The following is a 17,176-nucleotide window of genomic DNA, read 5'->3' on the forward strand; positions in this document are numbered from 1 at the left end:
CATTTAAACAATGCATTCCTGGAGGCCAGAAAAGCAGATGGCTCTATTTTACAAATGGTTCACAGACACTCAGAAGACTGGAAGCTTTGGAGTCTGGATACTTGGACAATGAACTACTGCGCAATTTTTTTGAGGGGAAGGCTAGGGCTGGAATTTAACAATATTGTATTTTTTCATAACTTGGTGAGAAATGGTGAAGGAACAAAGCAAAGAACTTGTGTGAAGACAGCAGGATTTTAAGTGATAAGTAAAGATGGGAAGACTTGGAATAGATATGCCGAATGTGAGGGAGTCAAGATGTGAGCTGGAAAGGCTAGGTGCAGCAGTTGTGTAAGTAGCCTTGGGTAATGAAGGAGCACAGAGATTTGGTGGCACCGAAGAGCTATTTGCTGGATACGAGAATACTGGAAGAACATTGGGGATATTACTACTAGGAAGAGGGCTGATGGTCTGGGAGCACTGCCAAGGATCTGCAAGAATAGAAATATATTCATATCCTAATAAACATTTACAAATATTTTAAACTAGTTTTCTGATATAGTGCAAGAAAAAAAAGACTTGTTGATGTTCCAACATGCCCATCAACTACCTTGTCCAGGCAGGCTTCCACATGTCTACTCATCTCCTCCACAGATCCAGAAAGCGTCTCATTGCATAGCGGACATACCTGGCCATCCTCTGAGGCCTTCTTCCTCTTGTTTTTCCCTATCCGTGCTAAAAGACAAGAAAGAAACAAGAGTTTACTATCAATATTCTTTCAGGAAAAATATGTCCAATAACCCAAATATAATTTAAAAATGCATATATCTTTACAGGAGCTGATTTTTAAATGAAATGCTTATAAAACTAACCAGTTAAGCTTTGATCTTAGCTTCATTGTCAAAATTATGTTTGGAAGAAGATGAATATATTTCAGCAAACCTAACTACAGGCCATCCCCAGGTAACACGTGTTCCATTTCTACAGATGTCCAAAAGTCAATTTTGTCCATAAATCAGAAAATACACAAAAATCACTCAATATGGTAACCACACCTCCACAGTAATATAATGAATGGCATCAAAAACACACAAGAATAAGAAAGAACAATTACTAAAAGTGGAGAGAGAAAGGAAAATAGTTCTGCTGTTTATAGGAACAAATGCATGAAGGTATGTCGGACTTTTGAATTTAATGTTTTGGGAACATGTTCATAAGTAGGGGGTATCTATATGTTGGGTGTTCTTAACCCAGGGATGGCCTGTAGTCTGTTGATCGACCAGTACCCAAGAGTCTGGTTAACATATATCCCACCAATAATGTTCAGTACATTACCTTCTCACAGTCAACTGTACTGACCATGTACAAAATGCTTCTAAAAATATCCAACTGTGTACCATGTACAGCTCTGCTATAAGGATTTCTGCAATGGTGATGTTGGCTCTGAGGATGAATGTACTGTGTGATCCTCTACTCTGCAGCAAGGCTCCATACATGGCAACTTAAATTTAGCTCACGCATACAAGGTTTTATTCAGGTTCCACGTTTTGCTCGGTGAGTTCATCCCAAAACACTTTCATTTCATATTATTCATGCAAATGGCTAAAAAAATATAAAAGCCTAGCTCAGCTCCTTCTGAAAAGTTTAAAAAAAATCAAAGCCAGCTCTATTGCCTTTCCTCACCAAAAATACAGAATTCTTTAGCCACTAAGATATAAAGACCACTGGAGTCATTGCACACATTGGCTCTATTTATATAAGTATCAACCTTTAAAGGTGCTGGTTTTTGGATGAGACATAAAACCTGACAGCCTATTCACTTGGATGCCAAAGATTCCATGAGGTGGTACAAAAAAAGAACACAGATACTCCAGATTTCTGGAATACAATTCTTTCTCAAACAATACCATTTAAAAAACATATATTGGTGATTTATCTTGAACTCATGTGAGCATGCTGCACATATATTAGAATGGTCAATTAACCAGGACTGCATTTCAAAAAAGAAATCTGCATTTGCAAAGAAGTTTGGAGCATCTGGAAAGCAGGGTGAAATGCCAAACAAAATCAGTCTTTTTTAAGATTTAGTACAACGTGGATATACAGGAGATTTGAAAGCTTCAAACATTCTGAGCCAAAGCAATCCAATCAACAGTTCAGCAAAGAAAAAAAAATGGAAATTTGACATTCATTAGTATTTAATAAAAAGATAAAAACAAAAGTTTAATGGCAGCAAATTGTCAGCATGTCAGTAATAGCACAATCTCCTGAATGCTAAAGTAAGGAACCAGGAGCAGTTGAACAAGGAAAAGCAATTAGATTATACAATTAGTAATATATTGCTGCCCAGTTTAACGTATTGTAAGGAGGAATATGGTATTAGACTCTCTTGTGTCTAGACACCAAAATATTTTTAAACAGCATGCATGCACAATGGGAAGGTTCAATTTGTGTAGAAACTCCCTTTCCTCTCATCATTTGCAGCTGAATAATGGCTCAAAACAGTGCAGAAAAAAATTATACAACATAAAATATTGATCACAATAATGCAGTATTTAATTAATTCAGATTACAATTTCACAGCTGTATAAAACATACATCTCATTCATTTATCAAAGTTATTTTACTAGAGCCTTATATATTAGAGACACCAGATATATCCTTAAATTTCTCCCAAATTTCTACTCCCATGGCATTCCTACCAATACATTGAACATCTGTATCTTCCAATGATGGTTTCACAAGGTTATGCTTCGCAAATAAACCCAAAACAGATACTAAGTTAGCTGATCTTTTCATGACCCAAGTTCATATTGGCCAGAGTGATATAGGTATGGAGAAGCTTAAACATCACATAATCAGAAAGCTACATGAAATGACGAAGTACAATTACAAATTGGTCATGTTCTCTGAAAGACCGATCTTACAAAGACCTTCACAAGCTTTATATTTCTTCAGAGGCTGATCATTCTGTGAAAGAATACTTGATGTTACTGTTCTTCAAATAAATTTTGGATAAATTTCCATAAGATGAAGCAGTAGTCACATGATATGGACATAAAACTAATTATTCTGGAAATAATTAATGGGCCTGGGTTTCCTGGTGTTTCCCTCTGGGGAAAGCTGAAGAGCATTTTTTTAATTTAGGGGATTATTGAACTGGCGAATGGTCATTTTACTCAGATAGCAAGGGGCTGTAGCTTACAGGTGCAAGTATTGTCAAAGATCACTGGCCACTTCCCCATCTGCAAATCAAGAAGTTTGCCTTCAAGTTCTCCTTCAAAGGCTTAAATACTGAGTGAGCACTGCACTGTCAGAGATACCATCTTTCAGGTAAGCTTTAAAATCAAGGCTTCATCTCCATTCTGAGGTAGATGCAAAATTCTTATGATACTATTACTTAAGGATGATCAGATTGTTAATCACCTAATGATTGTTACTGAACCGATTATTTGGTCAATATCAGATTTCTGTTTATAGTACCCTACTGTATTAGAACAGTGACTTTACTGATGTAAGCCACTTTGTGACATGTGTGCCATCTGTCCTTAAGAAAGCAAAGCCAATATTTTATTTTTTTAAAATCCAACAAAAAAACTTGGAGCAAGTACACAAGAGTTTGATCACTTGGGTAATACACAATAATAAACTTAAAATATAATTGGTTATCCATGATGGTCAAGTTGTGGCATTTGAACCTTTACCACAAAACTGCAGGGAGGTCAAAGAGAAAGCTCGCACGCATTAATGGGAAAGATACAGAAAAGCTGGAGCTTTATACAATCTTGGTTGTTTCAAATGATCAAGCTTTACTTGACATAACGTGTAACTGAGAATTGTCAGTTGTGTTAGAACTGCCTGGTAATCACTTTTGTGCCTTTGTTTAGTCAAAAACAACAAAAGTGCATTTCAGATTCCAGCTAGGCATAACCTAGTTGACACTGCCTGACTCCAGATATACGCTCACAAGTTTAGCAACACCGGAAGGAAAAGATGGCCTTCCACAAGCACGAAACAGATAGATAGCATCATCATGTTTGTTATAAAGAAAAGCCAGAATTTCTACACAATGAAGCTGCATTTGCAGAAATGCCACATTTAGTTTTCAGGGTGGCTCATGCAGCTTAGATATTACAGGTATTCCTTGATTTGAGAATATTCTACTTGTGAATTTTTGCTTTAATACCTTTGATTCTTTGGCATGTGCCTTTGATTTACAAATCTAATTTTCACTATAGCAAACAGTAAATCACTCTTACCTCCCCTTATGACTGCACTGTACCAAATGTGTTTCACCCTGTTTTGTTTGGCTTAAAAAAACATTTTGCACAAATATAACCTTTTCATAAATCAAAACATTTGACAGAACTCAAGGCTTCTACCAGAATATATAATTACTGCTCATTCCTCACCAAATTCATACTTTCCTTAGTTTAAGATTTGACAAAAGGTTCACTAAAATAAACGTGATATCAAATTTAAAAAAAATACGAACACTCAAGGTGTCTGTTCTTGCCTGTCTGAAAATTTCCTTTCAATTTATGAAAGAAATAATCTATCATGACAATTAGGGTCTTAATTTAAATAGTAATCAGACAGCAGATTAAATGTGTCGTGGTAAGAAAACCAGATTATTTCTTGAAACCGTTTCACTCGACAGTCGCATTCCAAAATTGTCCTTCTAATCCCCAGTGCCCATTGTACAAATTTATGAATTTTCTCTTCCCTTGTCCTTTTCTTCAAAAACTGTCCTGCACATAATTAGAAATTTAACATTGCAGAACACTGCCTATTACACTGTAATTCTTTGTTCTTCCTTAACTGCAAATTGAGTGATGCTACATTAATTTTTTAGGTACAAGTAATATCAAAAGTAAAAGGAGGGGTGGGGGGGAGGTGAGAAAGCCATCTATGGCTATATGCAGATTATTCAGCTGTCTCTGACTAAATACTAAATGAAATATCTCTGGTCTAATCGACAAAGTACTCTTGAAAGGCTCCGCTGAATAGAAAAACCCAGCTCAATTACGCAGGACCTACTGGTGTAACTACCACTGAATTCTTAATATTCCAGGCTCCAGAGAAATATAATTCTTACACTGTATTCTATGGAGTGAAAACCCAACAGTACATTTCCAAAACAGGAAGATATTATGATCCTGGATCAGTTTAACTAATGATGACAGAATGGGTGAGAGAAGGGGCGACTAAACACAAAACTTTTTGAATACTTCTGAAGCAAGTATATATATTTTTTTTACAAAGAGAAAGAAAATTAATTTCAACATAGGAAATCCCCTTAATATGATCTCCCCAAGTTTCTCGTTAGTGTAACACTAGAAGGAAGACCTCATTAGAAACAGCACTCAGGATATATTTTGGTCTCTCCTGACTTTTCTGATTTAAACGGAACAACTGAAAAGGAGCCATGGTTTCAAAAGAAGGCATTTAAAAAAATGATCATAGATTGCTCATCAAATTGCAGGTTCAGCAAAGCTCAACTATGAAAGAGGACTGATTTCCTCATTGCACTTATGATTTCCTAGAGCAGTCTTAGAAGACACTGATATGTGATAGATACCAAAACAACCCAAATATTACTGAGACAGCTTTCATTGCCATATTGAATTTGCATTAGGGGGAGTACTCAGTCCTTGATTTTAACCTTTTTAAGAACTATGAATAGAACCTGTGCGGTCAATAATGGTAAAACTATTTTGTACTTGAAATGTGCCACCAGACATTTGGATTCTAACGGCAGATAAGCTCCAGCCTGTCATTTCAACTATCTCTTTGGTGCTCATTGCGAGAGAATTTTGAAGACCAGAGTCGTTTGTTATCCCACCCTCTCCATCACAATGAACATTAGAAAGTTATTCTACAAACATATCTTTGAAATCATTTTATTTGGACAAATAAATGGATCACATACCATAAACCTATAATGATGCTGATGAATAACAATATTTAATCATCGAACAATCCAAACATAATCCTAACGTTAAGAAGATGGCAAATGTGAACTAGGTTTCAGGCAACATTGCCAAGTAACTTCATCTCTACTCCTGGAATTTTAAATATTATTGGAATCAATAGATACCAACTCATCGATATTCAAATATAGTTCTTTTACAAGCAGAATGTTTTTACCATAACCAAGTAGCTACTTCTAAGCTTATCTTCATCCCAATGGCAATAAGAATGAAATAGCCAGCTCCATGATTAAGCCAACAGGGAACTAATAAAAGCAGGTTAAACTTTACTTACCTGACACCCTTAGCATATAGTAGTTCCAGGAATGCTGTGTCCAAAACAGTTAAGACTGAATTAATTAGAAGTGATTACACTATCATCATTAATTAATTATCTGGTAATCACACTCCTGTGTACTTTAAGATCTGGGTAGCACTGACAGAATCTAGCCCCAATCGGTGCCTGTCGGTGAGGTAGGCTATTCATTCAAACTGATTCATCGTGATGTTTCTGGTTCACATAATATTGTAAACTACAGCCTGGATCTAAACTATATCAAAAGACTACATTATTAACCCCTCTATAAGTCTCTGGAGGTACTTCACCAGTGCCAAAGACAACAGAGAGAAAAGGACAGTTTCCTTTTCCCAGCAGTGTGTTCTGAACAAAGACCAATTCTTTTTTTTCTTTTAACAGCGATCTCATTGTATATTATTGACACAGATCGTTCTTCTAATTTTCCCCCTATTATTCTTCATAGCATCATACACCATCCTTTAAACAGGAAAAATCCAGAATACTGATTATTTTTTTCAACCATACAGTTCTCTTTCTGAATGAAATTTGACTCTTACAGGAGATAAGGAATAATATTTATCCATCTTAGTGTAATGACTTTTTAAGGGGGTGACAATGGGTCAAAAACTTCCAAGACATACCAGAAGTATGCAAATTAAACTTTCTTATAGTTTCCACTATTTCAAAAGTGCTTTTTTTTAAACAGGGCCAGCATCTAAACTGTCGCGTTTTTTTTAATCAACCAATATTCTAAGCATTCTATGTGAACAGGCTTACTTTTCCTCAACTGAAGACAAGTTGAGTTAAACTGCAAAAGAGAAATTGCTAAAAATCAAGGACAAGTTTTAAAATAGCTACAAAGTCCTTTTTAGACAGAGACAGCACATCTTGTCCACTTTTAGTGCCAGAAAAACCTGTGATGTCAGATGCAACTCAAAAACTCTCAGTCTGCATAATACTCCTAACCACTAAGCTCTATTTTTTTCTGATGAGTACTATCACATAAGCCAAGCAAATTCACGTTACTTCATGTAATTTGACAGAGAATCTTTCAGGTTGTCATATGACACTGTTTCTGGTGGAGCAGGACAAATTCCTAATTTCTATATTTAACTCTCAAATGCAGTTGCCAGAATCTGCTACTAATTTAATAATGATGAGTATCACAGCATCCCTATAATTTTGAATTTTCAAAATCCAGGTCTTCAGAAGTGGCAGCAAACCAGATACAAGTGAATAGTAGTAATATGTGCAACAGTGTGATTTTTAGGGAACCAAAGCAGAATGTCAAATAGCAGCCAATTCATATTCTAGTTTTAATATATTCAGAAAAGCAGAAAATTTAAATTCTGATTGTCACGGTCTGATTACTTCCTCAGTGAAGACCATCATGCCGAATCATCACATAGATAAGTTTAAGAACTACTTTGTTACAGTTCTAAATTTTTAAATTAACCTTTTTACTAAAATATTTAGAATCTATATAAATATAAATCACCAACAAAGAAATTAAATCCAAGAAAATAGATGTGATTTTCCACCTTCTATCTAATTGCTTCTACCCTGCATTACATTGAAATTAGTAAATCAGTGTCCAAGGAACTACAACCTGCCAATATAAAGGACAGAATGCTACTGCAGTAGAATACCCATGCTATCCCAACTTTAATCATAATTCTTCTTAAACACTTCTTTTAACAACAAGAGGCAGTGCCAGACAGACTTCTTCTTTCAGATTTTATTTTATGACTGTTATCTTCCTTCAGAACCAATATAGTTTACTAACCTTCTAGATCCTGCAATAGGCTATAGCAATAATAAATCAGGTAGGCTCCATTGTACTTGTAAAGTTACCATTTAATGTCAGCTTTATGATGATAATTTTGGAAGGGAGCCAAGATTGGTTAGCGTATTTATTGCAATTGAAGTACAATTTGATTCCAAATTAACCACTTTGTTCAAACTACACTTGGCTACCTGAAGACCAAGATTTTTAATCAAAAGAAATTCCTGAAAGTGAATTATAATTCTGAAAAAAGACTTTCAAATTACTGTCCATCAGGTCAATTACAGCATCATTTGCATAACACTGTCTCAACAAGTTCTTCCAAATTCATTGGCAAGATAGGGAAACCTATGTCAGCTCCTCTCCCAGGCCAGCATTTCTGATCACCCCGAACCAGCTCTGATGGGCAGTCTACTTTGTCCATATGTCTGACACCAGACTCCCAAAAAATATACTTTACCCCAAGCTCCAAAACAGCACAACACCTCCAAAAGAAAGAAAAAATTTCAAGGATTCCTTGAAAAAAAATGTAACATTCATGGGAATCCCTAGCTTTTGATCACTCAAAATAGAGAAATGGCATCTGGGAAATGAATGTGCACCCCAGGTCTCTACAACAAGCCAAGCACAAGTAGTAGAAGGAACACATTACATCCCAAACAACCCACCCACCTTATCAGGCACTATTTATTTGCTCCTCCTGAGCAGTTCCTGCATTGGACTCATTGGCCACCTTTGAACCCACAGGGGGGTAATTGAGAATTCCTTGACCCCAACGAATAAGAGCCTCTGCACCTTTGAGACTCCAGGGACAGGGAGACAAAACAAACACAGCGGAAGGATGATTTTATACCACCACAATGTTCAGAGGAGAGAGTGAACTCAGAAAGCTTTCACACACAAAAACCATGGACTTGGTTATCAGGCAGTATTAACAGATACAGGAATAAAGTCCTCTGCTTTTTGTATCACTGAATGCTCCAGAGAGATCAAAACAGCAAAAAACAAAATAGGAAGGTAGGCAGTAGAGATAATGAATTTGATGAAAAGTTGGAGAAAATAGATAGGCTGGTTATGCTTAAAGCAAATAAGTCACCTGGTCAAGATGGGAAGCACAGCAGCTTGATAAGGGAAGTGAAGGTGCAGAATGCAAATGTGCTTGCCACCTTCTTCCAATCCTCTCCAAGTTGGGGGCAGGTATCAGAGGAATGGAGAACAGCAAAAAAGGAATGTCTGGAAAGTACATAACATAGGTTAGGGAAAGATGAAAAGGTCAGAATGTGGATTCTGAAAAGATGGTTTAGAAACTTTTCAGAGATGTGGAATTTCAACCTCAAGGTTAGAATGGAGAAGCTGAGGCTCCTTACCTTGGAGTAAGGAAGGTCGAGAGAAGATTTGACAGAGATACACAAGTTGCAATTGGAGCAAAGAAAGAAATGGGGTCCCAATTATGGATAATTCAATGTCCACGGGACACAAATTTAAACTAATGCAGGCCATCCCAGGTAATGAGCGGGTTCCATTTTTACTGACATTTTTTCCATAAATCAGAAAATGCACAAAAATCTCTATATATTGTAACCAAATCTCCAAAGTATTGTAATGAATGGTATCAAAAACACATAATAAAGAACAATTATTAAAAGTGAAGAGAGATGGAACTAATTCTGGCATTCAGAGGAATGAATGTATGTATGCACGTCAGAACTTTGAATTTAATAATATCACAGGAGCTCGTTCATATGTACGGGTGTCCATAAGTTGGGTGTTCGTAACCCAGGAATAGCCTGCAGGTAAAAGACATGGGGAGGGGTTGGAATGCAAGTGATTTTTTATTCTCAGGGTGGTTATGATTTGTAATTCAATGCCTGTCAAGGAGGTGGAAACAAAAAATGCAAAATCAGGGGTTTTGAAAGGGGCCTAGTTAAGTACTTGAGGTAAAAAAGCTGGGATGCAGAAAAAAGAGAAAGGAAATGGGAATGTTTATATTGTTCTACAAGAATTGATATAGCCATGGTGGACTGAATGGATTTGTATAATTCTACAAGGTTAAGAAATTGCAAATCTATTGTATTGGAGATTACAATGGAGCTTGGAAAAGAAACAATATTCTAATCACCAAAATGCCAGAACATAGGCTCAAATCTTCCACAGGACAGATCAGATTTTCCATAATATCTGTAATTTCAGTCTAACAATCTCACAGCAAAAGCGTGTTACTTAACCAGTCACTACAAAACAGACAAGGCACAGATTTTACAGGATGTTCTGATGCCCATTTTATGCTTCCTAACGGAATGATGTATGGACAAGTACAATTTAAAACTATTGCATTTTGACTTCAGTTCTGGTAACTAATAATTTTGCAAAGCAAAAATAAAATCTTGACCTATACTCTCAGACATCCAGGAGTCAAATGGAACCTTTCAGGAGTCAACACTATCGGCAGACAGTAAGTATATTCTTGTTGATTGGAACTGGTGTAGATCTGCATCAAAGGACTTAAACTCCACACAGTACTGTCTTACCCCCTTACTAAAATTTCACAAGCATGAGACTTTTTTGGAGGGAAGAACACTTCAGCAATAATGAAGCCCAAATTAAGAAAGTTAAAAGTTAACATCAAGATATAAATTACAACTGAGAATTTATGGCATGAAGTGGACTAATAATAAATTTAATTAGATTACATTACTTTTCCAATATCATGACCATTGTCATTATCTGTACTTTTCCAATATCTTCTGCATTCTGTTATGCATAAGCTGCACTGAGATAGATAATATAAAGGGGATTTTTGAGCTCATCTGGGATCTTAAGTCTTAAACTGAAGACTTCACAGTTTCAAATTATGAAAGGTGTTAACAGTAAACTTGTAAAATGCACACTTAATGGTGGGTAGAAGAACTCCCTTAAAAATAACACAACTTTAAATGTTTCACGAGGATGTTGCCTGCTCCTCCAAAAAGGGCACTAAAGATGCCAGTGAAACTTTGTTACAATAGGATAATTATCTGACCTAGGTATGCCTCTTCATAAGTGTGCAGTCATCTCCTTGAGTGAGCAATGCTTACACAAATGAAAAGCGATCAGAGTCAAGCTACATTTATGTTTATTTTATTTATTTCCTTTATTTATTTATTTATTTATTTGTCATTGTACTGTTGCAACAACACAACAAGATTACGATGGCACTCCCTTCCCTAATAAAAACTAAAACAATAAATTGATAAGAGCAATTATAACTATAAAATAAAACAAACATACTTACACAAGTATAAAAATATAAAAAGACAGTATGCAAATGAACCATGATAATAATAATAATGATAATCAGCAGCATATCAATATATTAAATAACACCATGATGAGTCCAGCCGGTAAAGGAGGGAAGACATAGTATGTGTATGTATGTATGTATAGGAGGTGTTAGTCCATGTTCAACAATTTAACAGCTTTGGGAAAAAAGCTGTGTTTCAGTCTTGTAGTTTGTGCATATATTGTCTTGTATCGCCTACCAGAGGGGAGTAGTTTAAAAAGGTAGTGAGCAGGGTTTACGCTACACTTATGTTTTGGTTATGAGACTGCCACAGGAAACTTTATTCTATTTAAGAAACTGTGCAGACCCTATTGGAAAATTTGCACTACATGTGCAAAGTGCTTTTCAGCTTAACACCTGTGCTAAACATATTACAAAGCATATTAAGCTTTATTAGTAAATTTCACATGGAGTTGAACCTTATTTATGCTAAGTCACACTTGTGATAAACGAATTTTAAAACATCAAAATTACACTGGAATGGTAATGTATTTATTCTGGGTTTTCATCATCTTAAACCAGAAGGTCAGTATCATACTCTAGGAACAATGAATGTTCAAAGAGTGATTTCAAGAGGATAAAAACTAATATATACCACCAAAAATGAAGCAGCTCATCAATTTTTAAACAACATGTATGTATGCACTTCAAGCTTTTGGAGACAATGCTCAGCAATCCCATGTGAAAGATACTGTTGCATTTAATTGGATAAATTCTGATTAGGGTCAAGTTAATAGCCACAACAGAGATTCCATATTGACACACCTGACTGAACACAGAAAATGGCCTTTTAATATGCAAAATATACAGACTGACAAAGTCATTTTGCCTTAGATGGAGGATAAGAAGTCTCATCTGTTAATCTCCTTGGAACAAGTGAGGAAAGTTAACACCACAAGTATGGAGAAACAACTATAGCTAGTAGGGTGCAGTGAGAAGTCATCTAGGCAAAGAGCTACATTTTCCAGAGGTTTGTTTGCAAACTGCTCTCAGTGGATGCAATTAGCTACTGAGCATTCAAAGAAAAAAAAAGCTTCATGAGGCTCAACCACATCACATACTGTGTTTAGTTATAAAAGCATAACAGGCAGAATTCTAGCGAGGGAAGATCAACTCATAAGCACCATATCAACTCTCAGACTGCACCACACCTACACAGTAGATTCCTTCCTACTTTAGATATATTACAACATATTTATACAAATATGCACTTCAGATTCAGTAACTAAAGAAAAATTCCTACAGAAAGACTTACATTTAAAACATACTTGGATACACACTTAAAGTGCTATTTTGCACAAGGCTTTGTCCACAAGCTTAAAAGAGGATAGGTGGCTCTTATAGTGTCTGGAGTTCCTCTTCAGCCAGAACAAACCCAAAGGGTTGAATGGTGTTCTTCTGTGCCATTAATTTCTATAGGTCTACGAGGATGACTGTGCATTTGCAGTGTACAGAAGTAACATTTTGGGAATATGGCTACCTGGAGGCATGATGGCATGCAAGATGTGATCGTAACCAGTGGGTACACAAAGAGCAGTGTCATTTAATGCTGTATCATCATTCTAATACTCTTCTCACTGCAATGCTGCACCTGACCCCCAACAAACTCTCCATTGGAGTGGAGCTTGGGAAAGGACACTGACATTGATTTGTTTTTCCTAGCAATGAATAGAGAAAATTTTGCAGAAACACCATTGGTAGTTTGTCACTAGTGCTTTTGCAGTGTAGTTATTGTTATGATGTTGGAAGATGTGGAGATCAATTTGCACACCAATGAGGCCCCATCAAATGTAATGAAAGACATGATTTGATCATCTTTTTAGAAGTATTAGTTAGTGGATAAATATTAGCTAGGACAAAGAAGAACTATCCATACGTTTGTGGATTTGGCTCAATAATCACGTTTCAGTCTGAAGCTTGAGGGTTTATGGAGATGTGCATAATCAAGGGCAACATTTTTGTGCCGAGAAGGTTGCAGATACCACCTTTCAAACATTATGCCAAATCAAGACCCTCTCAGGGATTAGTTCCTTAAGGACAGCTTCTATCCACTGTGATAAGTCTATTGAACGGTTCCCTTGTACGATGAGATGGACTCTGACCTCACGATCTACCTTGCACCTTATTGCACTGCACTTTTTCTGTAGCTGTGACACTTTACTCTGTACTGTTATTGTTTTTACCTGTACTACCTCAATGCACTCTGTACTAACTCAATGTAACTGCACTGTGTAATGAATTGACCTGTATGATCAGTAATGGAAGACAAGTTTTTCATTGTACTTCGGTACAAGTGACAATAAAAAACCAATATCAAACCAATACTGCTCCTTCAGTAGTGTGGAAAGGTAGGACTGTTGTAAAGACTTTCTACGCCACATTTTTCATATCAAAAACCTATTCTCACAATTACATCCTGACAATTTTGTTGTTCTTAAATCAATACCGCATGCTTTATTTTCAGTCTGAAAAAACTACAAATCCTTTTGATGGGTATTATTTTGCCACTGAGAGCACCAAAAGGATATTAAATTTGTTCCTGGGAAAGGGAGGTGTCCTAAAATAATGAGCTAACAGTTCCTAGCATCCCTGAAGGGAACTGTGACTAATTCAGTACAGACCATATTCTCCAACTATAAGACAGAACAAATTAAGAGCTTGTTTTACATGAATCAGATATCATCAACCGTGCTATTGATCAGACTTTGAGCTAACAATATCACTTATTATGTATAGCTGAAATGCATTGTTTTTGTCATTTTCTGGTGACCACGTTAGTCTCGCAAACTCTTCACATGCAGTTCACTGATATTTCTATACTCCATAGTCAAGTTTATTGTCACATGCACAAGTACATGTATGATCACCATTGGAACAAACAACTTTAAAAAATCAATAGGCTGAAGTAAATACAAAGGTACATTAATGATCAGGATTCTTTTTAATATTCGAAAAGAAATCCAAACAGATTCTCACTCCCACAATGAAACAGGTCAATTCCAAGTGAAACTATAACACATACCTCAATGCAACAGGAGTACCCACTGAAGAGCCACCATTCCATACAGCAAGGAAGCACCATTCTCAGGGATAGTGCAGTTTGATATAACCAACTCCTCTGCATTACTTTGTGCTAATGAAAGTATGGGCGATAGCAAGATATAGTTGAACTAACAAAGCAGCAAATGCCTGCTGTACATCAGGTCTTTCAAATGGTCTACTAAAACACAACTTATATTGCAGAATTCCTTTACTCTCAGCTGTATGCCAGCCCCACCAGTTTCACGTCATTCCCCACCTGCCAACAACCCTACCACCCTACTGACCCTCCCCGTTGTTACCCAGGGAAACTGCAGTGTCACGTTTGCAAAACATTTAGAGTATCCACTGATCTCAAGGGATATCTACACAAGCAAACTGAAGTACCCTTTGTGGTTAATTAGGAAATCGGTTATTGATGTGAACCCAAAGGAATGACAAGATGCAGACAGAACCTTGTCAACTGACATATCGTAGACGGTAAGAAGATTGCCCTCATCAACCTTGTAGCCCTTGAGTCACAAGATGTAATTGGGGTGAGCCAAACTGCAAAAAGTGGCTAGAAAATGCTGAAAGGCATTGAAGATTTATCTGTCGACACATTGTATGCAGCCAAGATAGTGACTAGATACTCAGATGTTTGAATTCCACCTTCACAATGCAAATCAGCTGTAAATATTTCTGTGACATGAACTAAGGAAGAGCTTTTTTTCCTCTTTCTCGTGAGAGTCGCAAGGCTTGTACCTAGGACACCTCCATTGCAGTATAATGGAGGGCAACAAACCAACAGCATCAAAACAAAACCAAACTGGTATTCCACTCTGTCATAACACCGTGAAAAAAAAAGCTAACATAAAGACAGCTATGGTTCTATTATAGGATTTTCACATCCAAGGATCACTGATTCAATTCCAATTCAAAACATTCAATATATAAATGCTGCACTGTCAGAATAGTTGAGCTTTGGATTATAACTCATGCTCAGTCTGCTCAGGTGGATGTAAAAGATCCCAATGCACTGTTCAAAACGGGCAAGGAATTAGTGTAATTGTCCCTTCCAATATTAACTCCACACCATCAGCACTAAAACAATTTGCTCTTTATAGCGACCTGGCTGCTTTTTGCTGCATTACAACACTGAAAACACTTCAGAAGTACTTCCTCGGTTATAAGATGTAGGAAAAGATTCAATATAAATACAAGGCCTTCCCTCCTTTCAATACGTCACAACAATAAAGGGATAGAAATAGAAAAAGACTAGATTTCTGCAGGTTTTTGTCCATAAGACTCTCGAAACAATGACTATAAAGTGTGTAAAATTAGATTCTTATCTATGGGTTTAGTATCTTACAAAAAGTCTTCAATAGATTGTTAAGTCGCTCTCCAATAGTTTTCAAACACTCATGTCCTGTAGCTGCCGGACAAAAGACCTCAACATATTCCATAATGTCGCTCACAATTCAGTAAAGTGTAATTGCATGGTTTTAAATTTACAAAACTGAACTGATAAGTAAATATGTACAGAGTTCGAGAAAGAATAATTGCTATCAAGACAAGAAATCATATACAAACTGGATTTGTGGAAAGGTAAATTAGGGTTGCAGACGTTGTGGGTTTCACTTTTGTCTTCTTTTCTTCCCCTTCTTAGGCAGTCCCTCGGGATCGAGGATGACTTGCTTCCGCTGGTTCACGGGTTTCCAGCTGGCTGATGAGACCAATTTGGAACCAGAAAATACTGCCACAGGTGGCTAGCTTGGGAGATGGTGCCTTCTTTCCACTGTTTATTATGGTTTTCAGTTTACTCCCAAGAAATGAATTCAAGATTTTCAATGCCATTCCAAATTTTCCTTTGCCATTTTGTGTGGTCATAGGCCAAGGATTCCCACCTGTCAATGGAGATATTACACTTTTACAGGGAGGCTCTGGGAACATACTTAAACCTTTTCCTCTGTCTACCTGGTAATCTCATACCATGAAAGAGCTTAAAGTAACTTTTTGAGAGTCTGAGGTCAGACATGCAAGCAATATGGTCTGGTCATCGAAGCCAACGGAGCATAATTAGGGCCTCAGTGCTGAGAAGGTTAGTGGAGCTTGCTGCCATTGTTTGCTTATCCTGCCAACAGCTTTGGAGGATTCGGCACAGACAGCTTTGGTGGTATTTCCCTCATGCTTCAAGGAGCCTGCTGTAGGTAGTTCATGTCTCAGAAATGTCGTGGAGGGCAGGGCTCTTTGATGCCCAGAATACCATGCGCTTTGTGCTGGGTCTGAGGTCTTCATCTTCAAACAAGCCCAGATGGTCAAAGGCTGTGGTGATACACTAAAGGCACTGACAGCCTCATCTTCGTTGACAGCCTCCATTGAGACATGGCTTCTTGATAAAAGAGGCTGTCATATTTTCCAGGGTCATAACACAGATCTTTTATTGCCAGAGGGCAGTGGTGTACTTTTGTTTTGCAGATGTTAAGTGTAAGGGCCATTATCTTCTATACTTCTAAAGCGCTTCTGAATGTGTGAATAGGCAACCATCATCTGCGTAATGCATCTTGTGAAGTTGGGGGTGACTTTTGTGCTGGAGTGGATGCAACAGGGGTTGAACAATTTCCCATTTGTCCTGTAGATTAGTTCCACAACAGCACGAAGCTTGACACCACTCTGCACTAAGATTGGATCTACTGAGGATGCAGTAGTTAAGGTCATGGTTTGCATGCCATCATGAAACAGAAGACGGAGATGAATTTATATAGCTAGCCAAATTGACCTAAAAAAAATTGTGTACCCTACAA

General features: G+C 37.0%; 1 protein-coding gene across 5 annotated transcripts in view; it reads right to left on the bottom strand.

Annotated features, from left to right (window-relative positions):
• Window positions 1-17,176, bottom strand: part of rnf220a (ring finger protein 220a) — a 386,135-nt gene that overhangs the window by 74,422 nt on the left and 294,537 nt on the right. For 3 of the 5 annotated variants that reach the window (XM_052011817.1, XM_052011818.1, XM_052011821.1), the window contains one exon: window positions 590-714. In XM_052011817.1, coding sequence (XP_051867777.1) covers window positions 590-714 — 125 coding nt within the window. The remainder of the gene's footprint in view (window positions 1-589; window positions 715-17,176) is intronic. The other 2 variants (XM_052011819.1, XM_052011820.1) reach the window with 1 other exon arrangement.

This window comes from Pristis pectinata, chromosome 3 (genome assembly GCF_009764475.1).
Source record: "Pristis pectinata isolate sPriPec2 chromosome 3, sPriPec2.1.pri, whole genome shotgun sequence".
NCBI classification, from domain to species: domain Eukaryota; kingdom Metazoa; phylum Chordata; class Chondrichthyes; order Rhinopristiformes; family Pristidae; genus Pristis; species Pristis pectinata.